Source organism: Podarcis cretensis, assembly GCF_951804945.1.
Source record: "Podarcis cretensis genome assembly, chromosome: 11".
Classification (NCBI taxonomy): domain Eukaryota; kingdom Metazoa; phylum Chordata; class Lepidosauria; order Squamata; family Lacertidae; genus Podarcis; species Podarcis cretensis.
Genome location: NC_137180.1, coordinates 36,433,623 through 36,461,233, shown reverse-complemented (window position 1 = coordinate 36,461,233; position 27,611 = coordinate 36,433,623). Strand labels below are relative to the sequence as shown.

Sequence of the window (27,611 nt, the reverse complement as noted above, 5' to 3'; positions counted from 1 at the left end):
GCCCCACAAACAACCCAGAGATGCATTTTAAATAAAAGGACACATTCTACTCATGTAAAAACACCAGGCAGGCCCCACAAATAACCCAGAGATGCATTTTAAATAAAAGGACACATTCTACTCATGTAAAAGCACGCTGATTCCCAGACCGTCTGCGGGCCGGATTTAGAAGGTGATTGGGCCGGATCTGGCCCCCGGGCCTTAGTTTGCCTACCCATGACATATGCTGTTACATCCACTACATCTTGGGTAAGGGAAAAAGCACTTCTGCTCATGAGAGGCTTAAATGCCCAACAGAGATGATGGGTAACCATTCAAGGATTTATTTTATTTTTCACGTGTTTCACTGCTCTCCCAGCTGCATAAAAAGACCATTAAATTGTTTTTTTAAATAAATATTATAATGTAGACATATCCATATCAGACATAGTAAACCACATTTTATCACCCCCCTTCAGCAATTAAAAACCTCAGCACAAGCCCAATCAAAACAAATTATCGGTTGCTGCCAGTCTAGACAATATGCGTGATTGAGGCTGCATGCCATCAAAAGCTTTCCGAAATTAATAAAAAAGGAACATTGTACTTGCTACCAAGCGCCTACAAAGTATCAGCTCTGGGGGCGGAAGGTCTCCCAGGAAGGAAAGACGGAGCGATAACACGCCTCCTTATCATTTGTATGGGTATGTGGACAAATCCCAAGTTCCACTTTTCGTGACGAACAACATTTGCCTAAGAAGTACGACGTCCTCTGGGAGGAACAGATTAAAAAGTCCAGCTTTGTGTGTGCACACACACACACACGGAGGGCAATGGAATACTGGAAACTTTCCAAATTTGCAACTAGTGGAATTGGAAACGAGCAAGCTGATTAAAACACTCAAATAATTACTGCGCGCTCCCCCCGCCCCCGGCCACACAGCAAAAGTTGGAGGAGCGAAAGGGGATTAACTGACTGAGGCGACATCGCCAGCCCTCGGGATCTGCAAGCGCCTGGGTTGCATTTCCTCGCCCTCCTTGCTACTCCGCAGCCGCCGCGCGCGGCCCCTTGGAGTCTCCCAAAGTCGCCTAACCGAAACCTCAGCAGCCTTAGCGCCCTGCTTTCCCGGAGCAGTCCCGAAAGAGCGCCGGAGAGCAGCGCAGGATGGATGTTCCGCGCCCACCAGAGGAGGCGCGGCGCTCTTCCCCGCCCTTTCCAAAGACATAAACAACAAGGCTGGTTGGGATGGGAACGAGCTCGATATGGAGATTCGTTCCCAACCTCGGTCTCTGCCTATCTAGGTCGCCTAGACAGCAAACAGAAAACACGTTCCTGGAGGTGAAGCAGAAGCTTTAGGGGTTCGATGCCAGCCAGGCTGTGGCTTGGACTGAATGACCCTCGGGGTCCCTTCCAGGCCAGCTCTAAATTCTGTGATTATAACACTGCAGGAGGAAGAGGAAGACTGGCTTTAATATATATATATAAAAAGAGAACTGTGCTCATCCTTGCGACACGTTTCCTTTATTTCGACATTTCCATTTCCAGTTGGACTGGAACAGCCTGCCGCCTCCGGGCCAGCCAGGGAAGGCCCAGAGGGCTCCTCCCGCCTTTCCCTCGTTACAGAAACAGGGGAGGGCAAAGGCTCGCGACAAAGTTCTCCAGCGCGCCCGTGTGCGCTCGCGGGACGCCATAAGGGCTCCGTCCGAGCTCGGTAAGGAGCCTTCGGCTGGGGAGAAGAAACGGTGAGGAGCCCGCTGGGTGTTGTTGGCGGCGGAGTCTTCCTGGCTCGAAAAGAGGGGTCACGCTGCGGCTGTTTTGGTTTCTCTTGGGCTGAGCGGGCGGCAGCGTCGCTCTTCCACGCTCAGGAGGAAGGAGGTCCCGGGCGCAGCGGCGCCCCCTCCTCCTCCGACCACGTCATGGGGTCCTCTCCTTCGCGGGAGCAACAGTTCCCGCGCACTCCGTCTCCCACAGACACGCTCGCTCGCTCGCTCGCGCCCGGGTGGGTGGGGGAGGGCAGCGAGGAGAAGGAAAACTGCGCCGCGGCGGCGACGGCTCTGGGCGCGCGGCCACTAAGCCAGAGGCAAACATCTGCCTGACTTCACAGCAGCCGCTGGCACCGCCGGGACAGACAGGGCCGGTGCGCTCTCGTAAGTGGCACGTTCGCTGCTCAGGAGGGAAAGAAACTTTTAGATGTCGTCGTTGTTTGCCCGCCTTTCTTGCCTTGCTGTGAGGCAGCGGGAAGCGAGTGCCCTGAGGAAGCCGCTCGGAGTGCGGGGCGGCGGCGGCGGCGGCGGCACTGAGGGAAGGGCAGAGGGAGGAACTGGAACTGTTTGCCTCAAGAAGGAAGCGGCAAAGGGCGGGCGAGGAAGCGCGCGCGAGGTCCCCGCGGTTGGCTTTGGGGCTCAGGAGAAGGCGCAGCCTCTCAGCCCCTTCATTCCTCCTGCGGCTGAGCTCGGCGCCGCCAACTTGTGCAGGGACGACGCCCGGGAAGCCCCATGTCCTCGGGACAAGCAGGCGCGTACAGGAGGAGGTCGACTTCCGAGTAATTTCTGCCAAGTGCCTGTGCAGTTGATCGCGCGTGCCTGCCGTTCGCTTCCCCCGCTGGGTAACAACAACCCCGCGTGGAGTTGAGGCGGAGCTCTGGCAAAGCAAGCGAGGGCCGGCCGGCGAGCCCCTCCCTGAGATCTCGCTGGGATGGTTGCTTACATTCCTTCCCCTCTCAGTTTGGCAGGCGAGCCTCAGTTCTTGCAGAGGAGCGAGCAGACAGGTAAGGCTGGGGCGCTTCACGTGACCGCAGGAGATGCTGCTTTCCCTTCCAGAAGCCTGCTCTCGTTGCAGAAGTTACGCGTCACTCCCATCTTGCATTGTGCAAGCATCCGGCTAGCATCGAACTGAAACTTTGGCGTCCTGGGAGGGCCAGACCCAAGAGGTTGCTTGGAGTAGAGTCGTCCTCTGTGGGATGAAGGGAAACTTGCTGCCTTTCAAAGGCCAGAGGCCTTTGCTTTTATTGACCAAGTGACAGGCAGACAATCAACAGGTGCAGCTCCTACTGTATATTTGTGCTTAGAAAAGAACTCCAGTTCTTGCTGATTCTTTATTGGTTTCTCCTGCGGTTGCTAAAAGTGCAAGTCCTCAATCTTTATAAAGAGTCAATCTCTTAAATTTTAAGGGGTCACTCAAGGGAGTTCCACTTGGCACTTTGGTGGGGGTGGGGGGTTCTGAACTCAAGTGTGCAATGCTTCAAACTGTCCAGCACCTGAACGCGGTCACACCAATCCTCCGCCCACCTGTGTAAGGATTGTGTTGACAAATTGCAGACCATGTGCTACTAAGATGGCAACTTTGCATTTATTGTGCATGCAGTAACAGACAATAAGAAGACAGGTCTCTGCCCCAAGGAGTTCACAGTCTAAAATTTCACCTAGGGGGAAAACCTGGAGAATTGGCTTACAGCTGCTTACAGCTAAATATTGTTAATGTGTGTCTTTGGAGACTGTGAACAGTTTTCTCAATGGAAAAGGTAACCACTCAAATCCTGCAAAAGGTGCTCCATAAAGAGAACAAAACCCAAAGGGCTAATACTGCATAGAACAGTGGGCGAGAGCACTCCAGTAACAATGAATTCCTGATTTTTGTTTATCCGCCCCCCCCCCCAAAAAAAAACCTGTGTGAAAGTTCTGCACTAGATCGGGTCACAAACTAGAAGTTTTGTGCTACCACCATAAGGTGCTGGGATGGGGTCAGGATCTCCCTGGTTCAAGTCTATAATCTCAGCCCATGAGCTCACTAGATTGTTTCTCAGCCTCAGCCCCCTCCCCAAATTATGGTGATCGTATTGCAGGATTGATGTATGGATTACTGAGATAATGTACGTGAAGTCTTCTGAAGAGGCTAAATATTGTTACTGTTATTTAAAATGTCATAAATAGAGGTGTCACCAAATTAAATAACCTTCCAGCACATATATACAGGGGAAGCCCCCCCCCCATTTATGCATGTTCAATATGTGTGCGACCGCACATACATGCATTGCATCAAACTTGGAAGTGACTCAAAAAGGTCACAAAAACATCACAAAAGGGATTGTGTTTCAAATATATTTCACTTAAACTTTATCTGTTGCCTGATTAATTTGGGGACATCTTTTTTGTTTAGTTTTTAAGTTGATGAATTCATCAGTTCAACTTCACAGTCTGAAAAAATAGTGAGGATTTTTGTTTATGGCTCATAGAAGATGATGGCCCATTTCATATGTTATGATCCACATGTTTAAAGAGCACATGTAGAAGGGCAGGTTCTGGCCGCTGTCTACACCTGTTAACTGAATGTGTGTACAGGACTTCCACACATGCTGCTTTATGTGCAATGAGCCTGTTCTGGAGTTCAGTGAAAACACAAATGGGGAGCGAGTGGACCCTGCTGTCATTTCTACCCCTTCCCCCATCCATTGGTCCATTAATTACATATGAAAAGACTATTGTGTCTAAGTCTGTAATCCTATAATCATGTGCACACTGGCAAGGAAGAAAACCTATTTTCACTGAATGGGTCACGTTTCTAAGTACATATCTGCATTTTCCAGTTTTATAAATTTCATGATTTTTGACCTCTTGATCCAAGTAGCAGTTGTCTGCCCCACGGCAGTAGTTTGTTGTTGTATTTAGTAAAGGAGTTCTGGAGTTCTGAAGGCAAAGTCCTCCTTGTCGTAGGATAATCAAAGGCACAGGGTAATGACATTTCTTGTTGAAAGAGCTTGACCGCTGGGCTTTCTGCGTAGTGTATTGTGAGTATAGTAACGTTCAGGGGAACTAAATAAAGAAAAGAAAAAAGGTATGCCTAGCTGTTGAGAAAAGGCAGCTGCTGTGTCATCTTTTTAAAAGCTTTTTCTGAACGAGTAGAAGATGTTGTAGACAAGTTGCACAATTAGAATTAGAAGCCTCCTAATTGTGAGAATGAATTAGGAAAAAGCCAGAAAAAACTGCTTAGATAAATGGTGAGATTACGGTTTTGGAGGCTTTTAGTGTGATATTTATAAGACATGTTGGAAAGAACAAAAGTGTGCCTTGGTGTAGGATAGGCGTATGCGCTAGTTACTTAGCAATCCTATGGATATTTAAGTGGGAGAAACCCCCCACTGAGCACAGCAGGGCTTACTTCTGAGTAAACACAGTTAGAGTTATGCTAGAGAGGTCCTTCTGACATTGAGGTTCTGTAATGCTCAAATACAACAGCAAAAGAAACGGCAGCATGCCGTCAGGTAGGGTGCTACACAGAATTGCAGTAAATATTGTCCCTTGCCTAAAAGCACTAACATAGAAGATTACCATTGCAAGAGTTAGATTCAGGTAGGTAACTGTGTTGGTCTGACGCAGTCGAAATATATATAAAAATAAATAAAAAATGTCCAGTAGCACCTTAGGGACCAACTATGTTTGTTCTTGGTATGCACACAAAAGCTCATACCAAGAACAAACTTACATTGCAACAACAAACATGTAACAAACATTACATTGTCTCTACATTGCAAGAGTTTGTTATTTAGGTTTGTGCACAGTGAGACTTTGCTGTAATGGACAGCACTCCCCCTCTCACACTACCCAGTGCAGTCCCCTCTTTTTTCCCAAAAGCTGCCCACAAGGGTTGGGGAACCCTTTGGAACAGTATATGCGGTATTGTGCAGAGGGCAGCAGTAGGTAGGCAGAGTGGGTGGATTGGCAACAAAAAAATGGGCGCCCTGCCCTGCTTCACACTTTCCACTGCTGCACCACCAACAATGGATCACACAGACTAGGCTTTGCAATTTCCTGTAAAACGACACTGGTTTATGTCCTTCTCCAGTGCTTGCAGGTTATTACCCAAGTCACATTTTTAACTTGGTGTGGTTAAATGGATTGAATTTTAGACTTGGGAACCATGGACTCATTAGGTAGTCTTTACCTAGACAGCTTCAGATTCCCACCTACAATTTTGCTATGTTGAGAGCATAGACAAGTCAACAACTGCAATGTGCCTTTGGATATCAAGAGTACTTTGCCACATTAATGATTTGGCATTGAAATATTTTTCCTATCTGGAACTTAAAGTTAACTTTTCTGATGAATGGTCCCTATAATAAAAGGGCACGGGTGGTGTTGTGTTTTTTTAACGCACCATGAACTGAACATCCAGGACTGTCACCTAAGTCTAATTAATTACTGCTGTTAACCATAATTGATTCAATTAATCATTTCCTGGCTTTTGAAACTTCAGAATTTTAATTGTAACTTGTCACTTGGAAAGGATGCATGCAATCTTTGTTAGAATAATTTTCACACAGATACAAATTCATATACACTACTAGCTTTACTTTGTCACTAGAAGATGAACCATGGAATTAAAACAACAACACTCGTTCACTGTATATCACTAGTATTTCAGTGACTTCAGCTGAGTAACTGAATTATAAACCTTTGCTTTGCTCCCATTCTTTCATTTTCAAGTGACTCCACTGTGAACACGAAGCTACTCCACTGGTCTGTCGCTAGTCCAGCAATATCTGTTTGTAACTGAATCTCCAGGGTCTATCTCAGCTCAGAAGCCTGACATCTTTTTAACAGGAATTGCCAGGGATTTAACATGGATCCTTCTGCATTCAAAGCATGTCCTACGACTGAGCTGTGGATTGCTTCTTAATGCCCCTATAGCTGTGCTTTTAATAGCAGCTTAATGTGCACACATTAGCAGGTGATAAAGTTTCTCCATGTTGTTAAAAAGCTTTGCCTGATGATTTTGCACATCAAACACAAGAGCAGATTAGGTTGTTTTTCTTCTGCTGCTCAATTCCTAGCTATGAACAAAAGCAGAAAAAGATTTCAGTTCATTTGTTGTAAGTGGTAAGATGTAGCTGGATACTTCTTGTATGATAATTTGAACTTTAAGTAAATCTTAATTACTGTAAACCTCATCTTAAAAAAGAACTGCTATTATAGCCCATAACTAGGTGCTAATTACATTTTTGCTGTTGTCTGCTAACATCCCTATGTTCTGACCTACAGCACTGACACACTCAGTTTCCATTGCCAATTTTTTTTTTTCCAAAGGAAGGATTGAGCTGAATAAAGTTGCACACAGTCTTTATAAGCAAAGAACCTAAATTTGCAGGAAAGTCATATTTGTCATTTGCAGATCTTAACTGTACTCTTTGGCTTTGCACTATTTGAAATCTGTATGCTTAACAATCTAGGGTTACAGTCCTGTACAGTGGTACCTCGGTTTACGAACTTAATCCGTTAAAGAAGTCTGTTCTTAAACTGAAACTGTTCTTAAACTGAGGCGTGCTTTCCCTAATGAGGCCTCCCATTGTCGGTGCCCTTCCAATGTTCAGATTCTGTTCTTAGACCGAGGTAAAGTTCTCAAACTGGGGCACTATTTCCGGTTTTGCAGGGTTTGGAAACTGAATCGTTCTTAAACCGGACTGTTCTTAAACTGAGGTACCACTGTACATACCTCCCTAGGAGTAAGTCCCTGTGACCTCAGTGGAACATACTTCTGGGTAGACATGCATAGAATAGCACTGCTGGGATGGCATTAATGTAGTTACCACTTTTTGAGAACCAGAAGATTTCTCTGAAATAGTTGTGTGAAAGGAGGAGGGGGAGTAACATAGTATTACGCAGAGCTGTAGCAACAGGGGTGGGAGGGTTGTCCGTGTTTTTTGCCCTGGGTGAAGCCTCCAAAGGGGTGCCATTGAGGCTCCCAACTTTTGTGTGTTTGTAAGCAAATGTGTAAGGGACGCGGGTGGCGCTGTGGGTTAAACCACAGAGCCTAGGACTTGCCGATCAGAAGGTTGGCAGTTCGAATCCCCGCGACGGGGTGAGCTCCCATTGCTCGGTCCCTGCTCCTGCCAACCTAGCAGTTCAAAAGCACGTCAAAGTGCAAGTAGAGAAATAGATACCGCTCGGTGGGAAGGTAAACAGCGTTTCCATGCGCTGCTCTGCTTCGCCAGAATCGGCTTAGTCATGCTGGCCACATGACCCGGAAGCTGTACACTGGCTCCCTTGGCCAATAAAGCGAGATGAGCGCCGCAACCCCAGAGTCGGCCACGACTGGACCAAATGGTCAGGGGTCCCTTTACCTTTACGCAAATGTGTGTGGTGTGTGTGCCAAACTGGGTCTTCGACCCGGGTGAAATAAAGCCTGGTTTCGCCCCTGGTATTATGCCTCACATTGAACAGGAGGGCTTTTGAGAGTGAGGATGGAACCACACATTGCAAGGGAAACAGGATTCCAAAAGTGGAGCAAGCAAGAGGTGGGTGCTTAATCCTTTCCCCATCTGCTGATTGTATGTTGCGAATGCTTGCCAAGCAATTTTTAATCTCCTGTTCTCAAGCTGGGATTCCAAAACTAGAGACAAACCTGACTGATGGGGGGAAATCAGCCAGTGCTAGGGTTTTTGCAGGTACAAGAGAGTACAGATCTACATCCACTCCAGACATTTAGAGCACAGTGACTTCCCCCAAAGAATCCTGCAGTTTGCTAAAGGTGTGTGGAACTGTAGCTCTGTGGGAAGTCAACTATGGTTGCTAAGGTTCTTTGGGAAGCTATGTGCTTTAAATGTATGGTATTAAGGGCAGTTCGAAAGCACCTCAAAGTGCAAGTAGATAAATAGGTACCACTCCGGCAGGAAGGTAAACGGTGTTTCCGTGTGCTGCTCTGGTTCGCCAGAAGCGGCTTATTCATGCTGGCCACATGACCCGGAAGATGTACACTGGCTCCCTCGGCCAATAAAGCGAGATGAGCGCCGCAACCCCAGAGTCGGCCACAACTGGACCTAATGGTCAGGGGTCCCTTTACCTTTATTAAGGGCTGTAGAACAGGCAGAGGGCCTTCTTGGTACTGGCACCCACCCTGTGGAACCCCATCAGATGTCAAGGAAATAAACAACTATCTGACCTGAAGGTAGCCTTGTTTAGGGAAGTTTTTAATGTTTGATGTTTTATTGTGTTTTTAATATTCTGTTGGGAGCTGACCAGCCAGATGGGTGGGGTATAAAATAATAATAGTAATAATAATTTTATTTATTATGTAGCCAACGAATTCCCACCCCTAGTAGACCTATTGAGATTAATGGACTCATAAGTTAGTCATTTCCATTAATTTCAATAGGTCTGCTCTGAGTAGGACTAACATTGGCTACAACTGTGAGAACCTTCAGATTGTAAATAAACCGTCCTTCACTTGCTGACACTTCCACAGAAACGACTCCCTACTTTTTTGACAGATATGAATTAAATTTGTAGGTGTGTCTGTCTCTCTAAAGGAGAGCTTTTTATGGGCAATTTGTTCTGTACATGTGTGACTGCGTTATACACCCCCACCCACCCCCAATGTACACACACAGTGTGTTATGGTAATGCTGGCGCAAACCTTATGGGCGCAGCTCTTGCATGTGAAAGAGTATCCATAGGGTGGAACAGAACCGTCAGCGTGTTTGCCTGCTTGTTTCCATTGACTGACCACACCATGTATTTAAAGCACTGTTACACCACTTTCAACAATTCTTTGCTTCCCCCAAAGAATTATGGGAACTGCAGTTTCTCAAGGCTGCTGAGAGTTATTAGGAGGCCTCGCACAGAGCTACAGTTCCCAGCATCCTTAACCAACTGCAGTTGCCAGGATTCTTTGGGGGGAAGCCTATGAAGTGGTACAAGAGTGCTTTAAGCATGGATGGAGAGCTAGATAAGGATATGAATATGCCCACGGGCCTCCTATTCCTTTTAATCGCTCTGCCAAGATTCAAGCGTGAATTTGGATGAGGGTGAGAGAAAAATGCAGTCTTCCGTATGCCCTGTGATCATTCTCTGTGCCCATTTGTCAGGGGATCAGGTCCTTTGTCAGTTTGTTTAATTTATAATTGGGGGGACAATTCTAAATATTTAAAACCTTCTTTCCTTCTGTTTGTAAACCGAGTGAACAAGCAGGACCTTCAATAAAATGTTGTAGGGTGGCATCTTCAAATATCTGAAGGGCTGTCACATGGGAAGCAAGCAAGCTTGTTTTCTGATGATCTAGGGGGTAGGACCCAAACTCATGTATTCAAATGAAAGGAGGTTCCAACTAAACATTGGGAAGAACTTTATGATGGTAAGAACTGTTGGACAGTGGGAACGGACTGCCTCCTTCATTGGAGAAGTTTTTAAACAGATGTTGGATGGCCGTTTGTCAGGGATTCTTTAGCTGTGATTCCCGCATTGTAGGGGGTGGACTAGATGACCCTTGGGATCCCTTCCAACTCTTCAGTTCTATGATTCAATGAATCCTCTTGCTTTGGGTTGCAGCCAGAGAGCCACACTGCCTTTCAGGATACTTCATTCCATTACCACCCCCCTCTGGTTTTCCACATCACAAAGAATCTGCCAGCATTCTGTGGCCATTAAGTATTCGTAGTCCTCAACAGGCTGATTTTGAGCCACTTCCCCAATTTTTAAAAATACATTTGCAAATGTTAGGGTTTCTCAATAACCTCCCTTAAGTGTGCGGATGTTGCTATTTTGGCAATGTAAAAAAAAGGCATTTGGAGAATAGAGTTCACTGTTCCTATATATGATTGGCTGTCTGAAGGAATTAAGGGATATGTTGCAGAAGAAAATTCTTAACTGTTAATTAGTTGATTATCTGAATGAAATTGCCCAGTTGACCATTTGAAGGAATTAAGGGACAACTTAATCATTAATAATGGAAATGAACCAAGAGACTGTTGTAGCCATGGCAGTAATCTTTTCCTATGGTTAATTGAATATTGCAAATTGATTTATGATCATGAAGGTTTAATTAGATTTGAGTAGTGGAAACAAGAAAATAGATTCATATTTTGTCTCAATGAGGCTGAAAACTAGACAGCAAATGCTGGCAATGATGTAAATTATAGTTCTTAATTTAAAGGAAGTAAAGAAATTTTGCAACCAGGATGATATTTTTAAAATGTTTTAAAATACTTTTTGCTGATATTTTTAAATATTTCTTGTAAACTGCTTTATATTACAATCAAGTGGCATCTAAAGTTTGTTGAAATAAAATAGGCACACAGCATGGTTTCTTCCTGCTTTTCTTATACCCCCATAACTTACGATTTCTGTTACTCTTCTTATTTTTTATTTTTTGTGTGTTTTTAGCACTAAACAAATAATAAACATTTTAAAAATAATAATAATGCAATGTTAAATTTAAAAGTTAAGATTTAATGTTAGCATGGTGTCAGCTTGTGCAGGTAACTGTGACAGAAGGAAACTTTAGTCTAAGACAAGCCAGATACTTTTTTTTTATTTGTCTAGGGAAGGGTGAAGAAAAAAATTCTAAAAGCTGTCTTATGCAACATAATCCATCATGCTCCTTGAAACACCAAAACAAAGATACTAATGATAGGCTGCCAGGTTGAAATTCCAGTGCGAGTCGCAGGGAAGTTGAAGTATCCAAAAAAATAGATGCTTGTTTCTAAAAGGCATAAATGTTATGTGGTATTGACCAAATGATGAGGAAGCAGTATTTTTCAAGGCTGCTGTGTGTACACACTATCCTAAGGGTAAGCTCCATTATACTCAGTGAGACTTATGAGTAAAGGTAAAGGTAAAGGTACCCCTGCCCATACGGGCCAGTCTTGACAGACTCTGGGGTTGTGCGCCCATCTCACTCAGGGGCCAGCGCTGTCCGGAGACACTTCCGGGTCACGTGGCCAGCGTGACATCGCTGCTCTGGCGAGCCAGAGCCGCACACGGAAACGCCGTTTACCTTCCCGCTGGTAAGCGGTCCCTATTTATCTACTTGCACCCGGAGGTGCTTTCGAACTGCTAGGTTGGCAGGCACTGGGACCGAGCAGCGGGAGCGCACCCTGCCGCAGGGATTCGAACCGCCGACCTTTCGATCGGCAAGTCCTAGGCGCTGAGGCTTTAACCCACAGCGCCACCTGCATCCCGAGACTTATGAGTAGATGTGCGCAATTCAGAAAGTAGAAAACTGGATTGAATGAAAAGTCACAGTTGCTGGAAACTTTAGAAGTGTGTTCTATACTGTTATACAAAGCTAATGAAAACAGAGAACACCGAGATATTGCCTAAAGCATTGCAGCACCACCCCAAGCATGTTTACTCAGAAGCAGTGACTCTCACTGAGTTCAGTTGGACTTACTCCCTGTTAAGTGTGTTTAGGGTTGCAGCCTTCTTGGCTGATAATTAGTTGGAGATTTTACAATCCATAGTGTTCCCACAGTGGCTGACCATATGCCCATGGAAAGCCTGCAAGTTGGACATGAGTGCAACAGCACTCTGCCCACATGCAATTCCCAGCAACTGGTATTCAAAGATAGCTTTGACTTCCATGAATTTGTCCAATCCCTTTTTAAATCATCCAAGTGGCTGGTTATCGCTGACCTACTGTGGAAGCGAGTTCCATAGTATAGCTGCAGTGCATTAAGTAAAGGTAAAGGTAAAGGTACCCCTGCCCGTACGGGCCAGTCTTGACAGACTCTGGGGTTGTGCGCCCATCTCACTTAAGAGGCCAGGGGCCAGCGCTGTCCGGAGACACTTCCGGGTCACGTGAAACACGGAAACGCCGTTTACCTTCCCGCTGGTAAGCGGTCCCTATTTATCTACTTGCACCCGGAGGTGCTTTCGAACTGCTAGGTTGGCAGGCGCTGGGACCGAGCAGCGGGAGCGCACCCCGCCGCAGGGATTCGAACCGCCGACCTTTCGATCGGCAAGCCCTAGGCGCTGAGGCTTTAACCCACAGCGCCACCTGCGTCCCAGTGCATTAAGTACTTTCTTTTATATATCCTGGATCTTCCAGCGTGGATGTCCATGATTTCTAGCGTTACAAAAGGGAGAAAAACTTTACTCTACCCACTTCCTTCATAATTTTCTAAACTTCTGTTATGTCACTTTTCCCTCACCTTTTCTCAAACTGAGAAGCCCCAACCCTGCAGCCTTTCCTCATAGGAGAGTTGCTCCATCTTATTATTTTGTTTGCCCTTTTCCAAACTCTTTCCAGTTCCACAGTACTGCTTTTTAGGGATGCAGGTGGCGCTGTGGGTTAAACCACAGAGCCTAGGACTTGCTGATCAGAAGGTCGGCGGTTCGAATCCCTGTGACGGGGTGAGCTCCCGTTGCTCAGTCCCTGCCCCTGCCAACCTAGCATTTCGAAAGCACATCAAAGTGCAAGTAGATAAAGAGGTACCGCTCCGGTGGGAAGGTAAACGGCATTTCCATGCGCTGCTCTGGTTTGCCAGAAGTGGCTTAGTCATGCTGGCCACATGACCCGGAAGCTGTACACCAGCTCCCCTGGCCAATAAAGCAAGATGAGCGCCGCAACCCCAGAGTTGGTCACAACTGGACCTAATGGTCAGGGGTACCTTTACCTTTAACCAGAACTGTACACAGAACTCCAAATGGGGCCACACCATAGATTTGTATAATGCCATTATAGTATTGGCAGTTTTATTTTCATTTCCTTTCCTAATGATCCCTAGCATGGAATTTGCCTTTTTCACAGCTACCACACACTGGGTCAACATCTTCATCGGCTATCCAGTCTGACCTCAAGGTCTCATTCCTGGTCAGTCATCGTCAGTTCAGACCCCATGAACATGTGACCTTAAGGTTTTTTGCCCCAACGTGCATCACTTTTCATTGAATTCCATTTGCCATTGTACTGCCCATTCACTCAATTTGGAGAGGTCCTTTTGAAGCTCTTTTTACCATCTCTTTTTGTTTTAATGACCCTGAACAATTTAGTATCATCAGCAAATCTGGTGACCTTGCTACTCACTCTTAACTCTTGATCGTTTATGAACAGGTTAAAGTTGCAATGCCAATCCTTGAAGGACTCCACTCTCTCTTTCTCTCCATTTGGAGAACTGTCCATTTGTTCCTATTCTCTGCTTCCTGCTACTTAACCAATAACCGATTCACAGAAGGACTTCTATTATTCCATGACGGCTAAGCTTACTCAGGAGTCTTTGATGAAATTCCTTGTTGAAAGCTTTTTGAAAGTCGAAGCACACCTTGCCTCATCACAATCCGTGTGCTACTTCATGTAAAAACACAGAAATGTCTTTGTTGCACCATACAGTAAAATATAGGCCAGAGCCATTGTCCACATGATGTATTTATGTATTTGAAGTCTAAAAGCTATTTCCCAAAGTAGAGTTCACAGTGGCATTCAAAATTCAGATTGTTATGTCAGTGCAGGAAACTATTTTAAGACATCTTAACCCCCTTTTTCTTTGACCTTGACAGAAAGAAGTGTTTTTCCTTCATACTTGCATAGAATGGCTGCATACTTGAAAAGAGAGATTGGTCTAGAGCAGAGCTGATACAAATATGGGAAATAACTATTTGGATGTAACCCATCAGTTTACATGGTGACTGCAAAATATCCTGCAATCCAGCACAAAGGGAACAGGATACAGAGAGATACAAAAGGTAGGTCTACAAATGCGGTGGGTCTAAACTCTCTAGAATCCTCTTTGAAATTGAAGCTGGGATATTGAAACAATAGACAGCTTTCCGGGTCATGTGGCCAGAATGACTATACCACTTCTGGTGCAATGGGTCACTGTGACGAGTGCCCAGGGCACACGAAACACTGTTTACCTTCCTGCCGCAGTGGTACCTATTTATCTACTTGAACTGGTATGCTTTTGAACTGCTAGGTTGGAAGAAGCTGGGACAGAGCAACAGAAGCTCACCCCGTCACATGGATTCAAACAAAAAATGCCCGGGTGCCAGGATAGCACCTGATGTTTCCACCATCTGGAGGTGCATGCCTGGGGATCCTTGGATCTTGACTGTTTTCCCACACTAGCAACATATCCTATAGAATTCTCTCTGTTATATTTTATCTGCACAATCAGAATGTATTTCAGGAACCAAAAAGCTGTATTGAAAAATATGACTTTCAAGCCGCCTGGCCCCAAAACGGCAACTAAACATTATGTTTTGGTGAGGTTAATCCTGGTTTAAGGAGCCATTTGGCACCTAGCTGAGTTTCTAACACTGCTTCTGTCTGCTGCATGTTGCTTTTCTTGAATTGAAACCAGCATGTCCAGACTCATGACAGCAGGAAAACCTGTTTGGGGGTGACTCAGAGATGTTTGGAAACAACAGGAAGGCGAGCTAACAGGTTTGAATTTTGTTGGCCCATTGTGAGTAAACACGCAATTGGAAGAGGAAAGTAGCTATGTGGAGGCTTCTTGTTAACTGAAAGTTAGCTCTATAAGCAGAACCCCTTATAGTGCTGGTATATTGCCTTTACATGGAAGTTTCCTGTGTCCAGTGCTACATTGGGAACTCCAGAATGCTTACAGCCTGTGCAGTGAGCCATTCATGCAGGGAGGAAAGAGTGTATGACTCAATTTCCTTTGTTTTGTATAAATCCCAACAGGGAAAGGCCAAACTATAGGCTTCCTCAGCCCTCAGCCCTTGGTAAACTTGTACAACTACAGCACAAGCATATTAGTCATGCTCTTGAAATGAATAAAATTGGGTAGGCCAAGGAAGCAAAAGAACCATAATGGTAATAATGAAATTGGAAGATGCCATGCTTAGCTCTAGAGTTGCGAGGCTTTCCTGTTAGTATTGTCAACCCCTGAGTGTCAGTGTTGAGACCTTGTAAGGGCTAAAAGTGATTTGTAGGCAACAGAATGTAAAAAGTGAGATAAGCCCAGTCCTAGCTTGAAACAAGGCCTTGTGTATGTACTGTATATATGCAGAAGCTGTCGGAAATCAAGCCCATATCAGGAGAAACTGGCAACTCTCCCAGGCACCCGGCTTGATCTCCTGTTGACCTCCCTGGCTGCATTCCCCAGCAAGATCCAGGCTAGGTCGCAATAGGCGATCCTTCTCAGCGTGAGAAGAACACTCCCCCTCTTTCCTGCCCCCTGGCAGGGGAAAGAGATAGACAGAAACGTATTTTCATGCCTTTATTTCTGTCTTTGCAGCATTACAAAAAAACATGACTGCTCTCTTCAAACTCCAGCAGTCGAGTGACAAACACGTCCTGCACTTCCTGTACAGGAACAAACGGAAGAGCTCATATTACACTCTGAGCTAATTCCGGTGCTTCGCACTGTGAATTGACTGTCCCTCTGTTTCCCACGGACAGTCCCAACATTCCCATTATGTTTTGCTTTCAAGCTAGCAGTTTGCAGCTGCATTGCTTCTATATCGTAACAGAAGCATCTCCAGGTAATTAGGTATTTCCGTAGACCTGGAATAAACAAGACAAATTTATAATTTTTAGCAAGGATTTGATCATCCTTTAGCACTTCTTCTCCTCTCCCATATAAATTGCATTCTAAATGTGCCAGGGAGAAAAGACATGAAACTTTTTTTTTTTTTGGCAGCATGACGGAAATCCATAAAACTGCTATAGACACAAGCAACATGAAATTTGCAGTAGATTTGCTTTAATCATTGTAGTTATTTCATGCTCTCCTTTTCCTGAAATAAGGACAAGTTAATTCTTTCTCGTTTATATACACAAGAGATGCATGAAGCCTTCTCTCTCTCTCTCTCTCTCTCTCTCTCTCTCTCTCACACACACACACACACACACGCACACATAACCTGTACATTTGCACAAAATGTTTTGTGCTTCATTTGTGGGGGTGTGCAACTACAAGAAATCTTTCCTGGTACCAGTTGGGCTATTTAAAGATTTGTGACTCAGCTGAGGTGATAATTTGATTAAAATACTTTAATGTCACTTAGCACCTCTTGCCCAGAAAAGTATCTAAGGTGTAAATGCCTGTTTACATCATGCAGTGTGTTTCAAACTTACGTGAGAAACCAGATGGAATCCTTCAAAGAATGAGAGCCATCTTATAGCCCAACCCTACGTAGGTCTACTCAAAGTAAGCCCTATTTTGCGCAGTGAGGATTACTTACAAGTAAACGTGCTTTCAGCCCAACCCTACAAATGTCTATTTAGAATATGGTCTACTGTGCATGGTGGGGTTTACTCACAGGTAAATGAGAATACAGTGGTACCTCTGGTTGCGAACGGGATCCATTCCGGAGGCCCATTTGCAACATGAAAAGAACACAACCCACAGTGGCGCATCTGCGCATGTGCGGGTTGCAATTCACTGCTTCTGCGCATGTGCGTGACGTCATTTTGCGCTTCTGTGCATGCGCGAGCAGTGAAACCCGGAAGCAACCCTTTCCAGTACTTCTGGGTCACCGCAGGATGTAACCTGAAATAACGTAACAAGAAGCGGACGTAACATGAGGTATGACTGTAGGATTGCATTCTTAGGCTTCAATCCTATCCTTCCTTACCTGGGAATAAGCTCTATTGAACACATTCATCTTCTGAGTTTATTCAACATGTAAGGTGGGCTAGTCCACCTCCCAAATCTCTTTCCTATTGACCTCCACAAGTTGGGGGCAACTTTGCAAATGAGGAAAAGATAAGAAGAGTCTTGCTCAATTAGGCCAAGGGTCCATCTGGTCCAGCATCCCATTCTCACAATGGCTGACTTGATGCCTATGGGAAACCCACAAGCAGGACCCGAGTGCAACAGTCCCTTCCCTTCCTCTAATTCCCAGCACATGGCATTCAGAGGCAGACTGCCTCTTGACAGTCAAGGTGGAACATAGTCATTGTGGCTAGTAGTCTTGCGTTCCATGAATTTGCTTTATCCTTCTATGGATCCATCCAAGTTGGTGGCCATCAGTACATCTTGTGGTAGCAAATTCCATAGTTTAACTATGTGATTTATGAAGAAGTGCTTCCTTTTGTCTGCCCTGAATCTATCAACGTTCATCTCTATCCACATGCATAATCACACCAAAGAAGAGGCAAGTGACACATTCTAGTCAGGCAAAAACACTTGGGGTCAAGTGAGGGGGAGAGTCCAAAAGGCCAGACAGAGAGGTCTAGAGGGCCATATTTGCCTCCACCATGCACACCTGAGGTTCCTCACTCCTGTACTAAACACAGAAGGTTCTAATGCAAACCAGAAAACTAGTGCCTCTCATTTTGAAAGGCCAAGTGCTAAGTAGCCCTAGGATCAAGAACAGTGTAGACCCTCATTCTGTGGCTGATTAGAGATTGTGAGTTTGGAGTTAGCATGATCTCATGCATCACATAAAACCTTTTGAGAAATTGCAGCTAAATCATTATGGTTTTTCAGTACACCAGTGTTTCTGAAGATGGTGCTGTGTTTAGAATATTTTGCCTTGTAGTTAAAACTCAGCCTTCTGGGGTTTAGAAAATGAGGTGGCCTGTTAGTCCACATGATGTTAGCTACAAGCAAATATATGGCTATATCCAGCACTTATTCAGAAATTATGTTGGTTCACCGTTGATGTATTCATCAGTCTGTTTGAGGGCAAAGCTCTCAATCTGTAATGGGTTTTGCATAATAAAGACTGTACAATTCACCCACTGTACAGTATTTGCTGAACAAGGCATCGTCTTGCCAATCTCTGTGCATGTGTATCCTCTGCTGACGGTGTGTTTCTGAACTGTCTCTTTCAACAAATCTGTGAGGAGCTAACCCAGCTGCCTGGTGTTTCCCTTGCTGCTGACTGCATGCCCAGGCACTTGATGTGAGAGGACTCCTTTTCACAAGAAAAGGAATTCTTGAGGCTTCAGCCTTTATGCATAGTTCCATTTAAAAGCAGAGGGTTTGGCATCCTCAGTATGTTTCATCTAACAATAAATGTTTCCCGGCAATGTTGCTGCTAAAAGCAATATATTTGGGTGTGGATCACTTCATGCCTTTGTTTTCTTGTTTACAGTTACAAAATTACTGAGTTTTAGGAACACTCGGTGTTGTGTTGTCCCTCACCCCACAAATACTTCATGAAGTTGAAATATTGGCACAGTTTTGTTTTATTTATTTATTGAATTTATATACGGCACTATACCCGCAGGTATAGCATTCATCTGTTGCCCCACATGGCTGTTTTTACAAAACATTTATCTGTTAATGCTGCGATGTCCTTCAGCAACAAATACCCCTGAATTTATAGAAAAATAATATATGGGATACAGCAATTTCTGAGCGTCTCACCAGACACATTAGGGCAATTAAAGGCATAATGAATAGAGACAGCTTCCAAGAAACATGGACCCCTTTCTTTAACTATGATAATGTCAAAAATCAAAACCTTCTTATACCAACTGCTCATTTTTCTCAGTGGACAGGTTCCATTAAGTAATATGTTTGATGTTGAATGTGTAAGTGTACGTCTAGAGACAATGTATAAAACAAAAACCAGCAGATGTGTTGCTGGATAAGTGTTTAATGGTTCTTGTATTTGTTAAGAAAAACAATAACCAAAAATTGTTTTAAAAATATGCACATTGGCACATAAAAAGGAAAAGTCTTATTATTAAGGAAATGGAGAAGAAAAGTAAACCCACATCAAAACTGTACAAAAGCACAGTATGTTAAAAATAGCAGGGTTTTAAAATACTGCAGTGGAGGGAAAACACAACAAATAACAACTGTAATCTTCACTAATCAATTTATATAGCAGGGGTAGCCAATGTGGTGCCCCCCCCCGATGTTTTAGACTACCGCCAGCCCCAGTCAGTATGGCCAATGTTCAATGATGAGTTGTAGCAGGAGAAAAATACTGGCTTTTCTACCAGGATGGAGAACCTGTAGCCCCTCCAGGAACTGATGGATTCCAACTCCCATCAGCCCCAGCCATCATGGTCAGCAATGATGGCATTGTGGGGTCTATCCCTGATATATCCACAAAAAGTAATGGTAGATGTGTTGGCCATTAAAAGCATCTTCAGATGCAGTGTGGGAGGTGGCAGATGTTCCTGTGAGGTGCTATGACGATTTCATGTTGCCTCTTGTGAAAGAGAAATGCATTGTGGCCATTTTAGTTGGCCTACTAAGGGTATTGCGCTAATATGGATTTTGATTATTCACCATTCTTCTTTGTGAAGAGCTGGCCTATTTTACCCATTTCTTTTGAAGTTTTATTCAATGCATCAGCAAAATCCTTTGTGCTACCTATATAGATGTTCCCCCAAACTGGTAAAATTTTAACTGTGACATTCAGCCTCCAGAGTACCAAATCTCATTCTCTTTCTTGCTTGTCCAGCAATAGTACCAGCATCACTGTTGAGAAGGGTCTCAGGAGGCTCCCTGTCAGGTGTAACTTTGCTCTTTCATCACTGAGAAGGACAAGGCAGGGAGGAGCCACAGTGGGGGATGGAGTGTGGCTGTCCCTCACACTTAGGACAGCCTGGTTTCTGCTTCAGTCTGTCAAATCAGTGAGCACTTCACTAGTTCAGCATAGTAGCCCCAGCAGATGTGGGTGGCGCTGTGGTCTAAACCACTGAGCCTCTTGGGCTTGCTGATCGGAAGGTTGGTGGTTTGAACTCACGCAATGGAGTGAGCTCCCTTTGCTCTGTCCCACCTCCTGCCAACCTAGCAGTTCGAAAGCATGCCAGTGCAAGTAGCTAAATAGGTACCACTGTGGCGGGAAGGTAAACGGTGTTTCCGTGCACTCTGGCTTTCATCACGGTGTTCCGTTGTGCCAGAAGTGGTTTAGCCATGCTGGCTCATGACCTGGAAAGCTGTCTGTGGACAAACGCCGGCTCCCTTGGCCTGAAAGCGAGATGAGCGCCACAACCCCATAGTTACCTTTGACTGCACTTAACTGTCCAGGGGTCCTTTACCTTTTTACCTTTTTAGTAACCCCAGCAGTAATTATGACAGCTGATACTTCATTTCATTTACTGGTCGGACTTGGGATTCAGGAAACAAAGTTTTGTGTAAAGTTAATGAATCATATTTAGTTGGTGATAGTTTGAGATGATCGTAAGGAACTGTAGAAGCATCCCATTAGAGCTGCAGTCTTGTCAGTGTTTGTCTCATATTTGAAAAATATAGAATTGTGTTTAATTCCCTGCCTGTATCTTCTTTCTTTTCACAGGATGAAGAGACATAAATGCTCCTCTAATTATCCAACAAGACGGCATCTCTTGATCTTGTTTTTAACAGCGTGGCTGCTCTTGCTGCTGAAACTTCTCAGAGTTGAGCTGCTCCCTCACAAAAATATTTATTTTGTAGAACCTTTTTTAAGCACCTCATCATTTGTGAAAAACAAATACACATTTTCCCAAAAAGACACCCAGTATGAGATTAACTGTTCCTCCATATACAATCAGGATCCTGTGGAGATTGGGAAATCTTTAGAGATAAGGAGACAATCCATTATCGATTTAGATGATGAAGATGTTGTAACAATGACTAGTAACTGTCAGCTGTACCGTGCAATTAGAGGATATCACCTAAAGCCTGTCTCTCTGGAAGAGGAAAAATTCCCATTAGCTTATTCTCTGGTTGTTCATAAAGATGCAATAATGGTTGAGAGGCTCATCCATACAATATACAGCAGTCAAAATGTTTACTGTATCCATTATGACAAAAAGTCCTCTAGCACTTTTAAGAATGCTTTGGATAATCTGGCCAAATGTTTCCCCAATATTTTCATTGCGTCCAAATTGGAGGTGGTGGAATATGCCCATATTTCAAGGCTCCAGGCAGATTTGAATTGCTTATCTGATTTGCTTAAGTCCTCCATCCCATGGAAGTATGTAATCAATTTATGTGGCCAAGATTTTCCTCTGAGATCAAACTTCGAGCTGGTGTCTGAATTTAAGAAGTTAAATGAAGGAAACATGCTGGAGACAACCAAACCGAGTAGCAGTAAAAAGGAACGATTTACCTATCACTACGAACTTCAGAAAATGCCTTATGACATGAAGATGCCTGTGAAAACCAATATCTCTAAGGACCCACCACCCCACAGTATAGAAGTTTTTGTAGGCAGTGCCTATTTTGTGTTATGTCGAGCTTTTGTACAGCATATCCTAGAAAGTTCCATTGCTCAAGATTTTTTTGAATGGTCAAAGGACACTTATTCGCCCGATGAACATTTCTGGGCAACCCTTGTTCGTGTTCCTGGAGCACCTGGAGGGATTTCAAGGACAGCTCAGGATATCTCAGATCTTCAGAGCAAAACTCGTTTAGTAAAATGGAATTACCTTGAAGACCATCTCTATCCTCCCTGTACGGGTACACATCTCCGTAGTGTGTGCATCTACGCAGCTGCGGAATTGAGGTGGCTTATAAACTATGGGCACTGGTTTGCTAATAAATTCGACTCAAAAGTGGACCCGGTTTTAATAAAATGTTTGGCAGAAATGCTTGCAGACCAGCAGAAAGAATGGGTTGAGTTGTCTTCTGAAAAACTTTTTATGCACAGGACATTTACAGATGTCTCATAACAATATAGCATACCTATGGTTGGACTTCTGCCATTTTTTAAAATGTGGAATTGCTGGATCGAGCCATATCACTCCTTGGAATACCTCCTGAAAGCATCTCTCTGATCTGGCTCAGTGGAATTCTAGTACACTGCTAATACGTGCAATTAAATGCAAGGCTTGTTTAGATCCTTGGGGCAGAGGTAGGATCATGGAAAGTGAGAGGCACTCTACAGCAATTCAAAAGACCAGTATTGAGTATTGAGAATCTGGTGGTTCTCAATACTTTTGAACTCAGCACCCCTTTACAAATTTACTCTGCTTTCTGCCACGGTGAAACCCAAACCGTTGACCAACACAAGATGGTTCTTGCATGTTGTCATGTGGGTGCATGTTGCATACAAGGATCTATAGACAAGGAGTACCAATCCAAATCCAGCATTAGAAGAAAAAAGAAGTGGACAACTCTGACCATGCCTACTCCAAACTATGTGCAGGGATGCATAGGTGAAACAAAGCAACCGCTATTTCCAAATCAGGTTAGGATGGTGATGTAGTGTAGAACAGTCACATCCACAAATCGAATGAAGCTCAATCCGCTGCTAGGGCCATTCAACCCACCCAGGTCTTTGCTATTGACTGTAGGAATAATTGCCACATCTTTCTCTTAAATTCACCCCCTCCAGGTGGAGAACACCTCATAGGTTGATAAATGCTGGCTTAACCCATATAAGGCATTGTGTCAGATTCTGCTCATGATTCTGCCTATACTGAGCCTTCATTATCTTTTACTTCGTGTGGTTATTTGACTATTCCTATGCAAAGTGATTGTAAAATGTTACCAAATCAATTGCCTCTTTGTTAAACTTCTGTGCCATGCCTTTGATAGATGATGTTATTATTTAAGCTGTTGTGTCCTTCGAAGCTGGCTGAGTAGCTTTGGAATAGTGTTTCCTGGTGCTCGTGCTCCTTCTGAGCATGCTCTATCTACAAGGTGGTCAAAAAAGATGCACACCACAGTACAGTGGTACCTCTGGTTATGAACTTAATTCGTTCCGGAGGTCCGCTCTTAACCTGAAACTGTTCTTAACCTGAGGTACCACTTTAGCTAATGGGGCCTCCAGCTGCCACCGCATGATTTCTGTTCTCATCCTGGGGCAAAGTTCTTAACCCAAGGTACTACTTCCAGGTTAGCGGAGTCTGTAACCCGAAATGTTTGTAACCTGAGGTGTTTGTAACCCGTGGTACCACTGCATTGTACAGTAAAATGTTTAAATCGTAGTCTAACAGTGAGGTTCTTGTGGTGAGCATCTCTTTGAGCCAACTTGTATATATATAATTCAGCATGCATCTTCCCTGTGCAATAATAATTCTTGCCCAGAACTTGTAAAGGTAAAGGTAAAGGTACCCCTGCCCGTACGGGCCAGTCTTGACAGACTCTGGGGTTGTGCGCCCATCTCACTTAAGAGGCCAGGGGCCAGCGCTGTCCGGAGACACTTCCGGGTCACGTGGCCAGCGTGACATCGCTGCTCTGGCGAGCCAGAGTCGCACACGGAAACGCCGTTTACCTTCCCGCTGGTAAGCGGTCCCTATTTATCTACTTGCACCCGGAGGTGCTTTCGAACTGCTAGGTTGGCAGGCGCTGGGACCGAGCAGCGGGAGCGCACCCCGCCGCAGGGATTCGAACCGCCGACCTTTCGATCGGCAAGTCCTAGGCGCTGAGGCTTTAACCCACAGCGCCACCTGCGTCCCAGAACTTGTACAAGTGTTTTATTTCACGACATACTTGTAACTGTTCAGGTATGGGGGATACAGGTATCTCTCTTCTAGCTTCTGCCACCATTGCTGGAAATCCAGCATGCAAGCTGCAGGTTGACTTTTAAATGTAATTCCCTTACTAGCACTGTTACTGTTACTGAGATTCTATGCGTGAGATAGCGTACCACTGTCATGGGCATCTGTTAAGACGGTGCATGGGAACATCGCTGATGACAAGATTCACTTCTTAGCCAAGCCTGTGAAAATCTTGTTAGGAGTTCTTAGGGTTTAGTTTATTTTTGCGTACTGTTTTTATACAGAGTGCTTATATAGTCAAAAGTTGCAAACAGGAGCAAGGATTCATTCTTTCCTGCTTTATCTTTGTTTCTTTGAAAGATATACGCTCCCCTCTCAGTTTTACCTGTCTCATCAAAGGATCCTCCCTTCATCAAAGTTACTTCTTTCTCCATTGTGTTCATTTAGGTTTCTTGGATAAACTTAATAGCCTTGTACTATGTTTCCTGTAATGTAGGCGCAGGATCTGGTCTAGAGAAAGCATAGCAATAAGGATGAAGTTACTCCCATTTTTAACAGCAATAATAATTATCTATAACAGGCATAAGCAAACTCGGCCCTCCAGATGTTTTGGGACTACAATTCCCATCATCCCTGATCAATGGTCCTGTTAGCTAGGGATGATGGGGGTTGTAGTCCCAAAACATCTGGAGAGCCGAGTTTGCCTATGCCTGATCTATATTCTTCTCCAAAAAAACCCCTCTTGATTTTCTTTAAAACTTACTTGTAAAGAATATAAAAATGAATGTTCACATAAATGTTTTGAAACCTCCACCCTATGATATAATGTAGCACCAATATGGATAGTGACAAAAATTTAAAAAAAAATGCATAAGACAATCAGGAAATGAAATCTACAGCACAGGGAATAAAATAAGTTGTCATACAAGTAAATTATACCATTTATGGATCAATGGTAAATAAGGCATGGTCTGGTGGGCACTTCGAAAATAAGGCCTCCAAGAACCAGTGTATGTTACAGAACAATGTGTACAATCTGAGTTCCCTCAACATTTTAAAAAGTGTGTTTGAGAGATAGATAGCTTGCCTAAGAGCAATAACAAATCAATTGGACCCCTAGCTGGAACTGGGGTTTTCCCTTTAAGGTGAAACCTTTCTTTGTATTTTCTTTATCATAATTTTTTTTGGGGTGATTATTAGGCTTTAAAAGCCAAATTAATACAGTTTTCATCTGCTTGTGCCATAATTTTGTGTAGCAATTACTCAATGAGTAATGGTTAATTCTGTCCATTCTTCTTCCAACCCTCCAGGTAGAATATGGTAGCTATTAAAGTACAGTCAATGATGATATTGTTACTGATATTGAGACAGATCCAGAGCTGTACTGCAACAGAATGGGGTGTTTGTAACCCTTGGAAGGTATGGAAACCAAACCACCAGGAGCTGGAACATATTCCTTATGAAGAAGAAAAGCGACTATAGAGGTACAAAATTTGCAAAATTATGTGTGGTGTGGAGAAACTCTGAGGGTTTTCTCCTATACTAGATTTTGAACCTGGTTGAAACCGATTGGGAGGTTAATCAGGATAGACAAAGGAAATTAGGTTTTTGACACGGCACCTCATTAATTTATGGAACTTGCTGCCGCAATATGATGTCATGGTCAGTAGTTTAGTTGCCTTTGAAAGGGGATTAGACAAATAAATGAAGCATAAGTCTATCAGTGTCTATAAAGATCCATGATGGCTATGGGCACTTTTTAAGAGGAAATAAAGCATGCCAATGAATACCAGGTGCTTCAAGCAAAACCAGGAGAGGACAGTTTCTTGCTTGACACCTCAGCCTAGTCATTGTAGAAAATGAGATGCTGGAATAGATGACTTGGGCTAATTCAGCAGGGATCTTGCAGAGTACAACCATGTATAGTGTTACTTACTGGATAACACAAGAGAGAGAGAGAGTACCTTTACAGGAGCGACTTCAGCCACAGTGTCTTAGGTCTGCTTCATATGGATAATAAGCCGGGTGGAGAAATACATGCCACGCCAGCAATTTATTCGAACGGTTTGCCACTGCAGACAATGAGCTCACTGTACGAAGCTTTCAGTTTTCAAGAAGCCTCCTGTTACATACTGCTTTTTGCAGGGCCACTCTTGCCCTCCTTCTGCGGCACAAATAGGTTAGAATCTGAGAAACATTTCTGTGTGTGCATTTTTCATGATAAATTGAAGAGGAGGAGGTTAGGTGTACCTTCTCCATGCACCAAATCTCAGCCATTCACATGGCATGAGTTGAACCCAGCTGCCAAGTGACTTGCTGGGGTTGTATTTTGGGGAAGAGGGCACATTTAACCCCCCCCTTTTAATTTCTCTTGAAGATGAATAACCTTTTGCACTCAGAGCAGTTGCTTGCATCTGAGGCACATCCCTTGCACTATTAAGCCTACTTTGAGGGAAAAGGCAGCAAGCAGCCTCCAAGTAATGGTGCCTACCCTTTGCACAAACAGATCAAGAGGAAATGGAGAGCAGGAGAAAAGGTCATTTTCTCTCTTTCAGAGGGAAAAATGGATAAGGGTGGTTTTAGTCGTGCACTCTACAAAACAGGTAAAGTACCATGTTTATTGGATTATTTAAATAAAACAAATCATTGACCTCATAAAAAAGTATTCTTTTGTCTCCTCTGTGTCCCTTCCTAAACTCCAGAACTAACAAAATAAACCCAGAGGTTTGCCCACAAAAGGCATCTTATTTTGTACACATGGAGCTAGATGTCTGCCTCATGGCTCGTGCAGCAAATACACTGCAGGTGTATTTGCACCTATAAGCCATTGCTTCTGGTCCGTCTTACCTTTGAGAAGCCTTGTGCTCAAATAATCCTACTAGGCTAAGTGAAAATTGTATGCACCCCTCAAAAATTACTCCATAGCCCCTCTTCTATTTCCATGCTTTGTTTTCTGAGAGTCCCCTAAAGCAGTGTTCCTCAACCTTGGGTCTCCAGCTGTTTTCGGACTGCAATTCCCATCATCCCTGACCACTGGTCTTGTTAGCAAGGGATGATGGGAGTTGTAGTCCAAAAACAGCTGGAGACCCAAGGTTGGGGAACACTGCCCTAAAGAACTTAGTGCAGCAGGTGCATAGACATAACACAACTTTTACTTTAACTCAAACACTGGATAAATCAACCAGTATAGTTTTCAGGAATTGCTCAGGAGATGGTGAAAGCTATTCATTGTGCAGATGACGACAACCAGGGCTATTCTGCAGGAATTGTGACAAATGGTGGCAGCTTTGAAAATAACACACCTAGTTCTCTCTAAGGAGTGTGTTTTTGTATGTGAGGTGAAGATAAAATGTCAAGCTTCTGAGAATTTTTATGCTGAGAACATCTTGCTGTTGTGCAGCATTTATTGAACGTTGGCCTTGTTCAGGATTTTACCTGAATATTATTGTGGAAAATAATTGTAAATGCCAAAATAAATCTGATGTGAATGTGATGTTGCCTACAAATGTGAATTGATTTCTCCTCTTGGCTCTTTATACAGGCATAGATAATGGGAGCCCCC

General features: G+C 44.1%; 1 protein-coding gene across 1 annotated transcript; it reads left to right on the top strand.

The window, feature by feature from the left end:
- Positions 1-107: 107 nt before the first annotated feature.
- On the top strand, positions 108-27,542 carry GCNT4 (glucosaminyl (N-acetyl) transferase 4). The gene is made up of 4 exons (XM_079995687.1): positions 108-2,747; positions 20,920-23,653; positions 24,022-26,997; positions 27,142-27,542. Exon 2 carries the CDS (start codon positions 20,921-20,923, stop codon positions 22,274-22,276), a length of 1,356 nt encoding a protein of 451 aa, XP_079851813.1. The 5' UTR covers positions 108-2,747; position 20,920; the 3' UTR covers positions 22,277-23,653; positions 24,022-26,997; positions 27,142-27,542.
- Positions 27,543-27,611: the final 69 nt, after the last annotated feature.

Coding starts and splice junctions, on each gene's coding strand:
- GCNT4 (XM_079995687.1), top strand. CDS start 20,921: ATGAAGAGACATAAATGCTCCTCTAATTATCCAACAAGACGGCATCTC.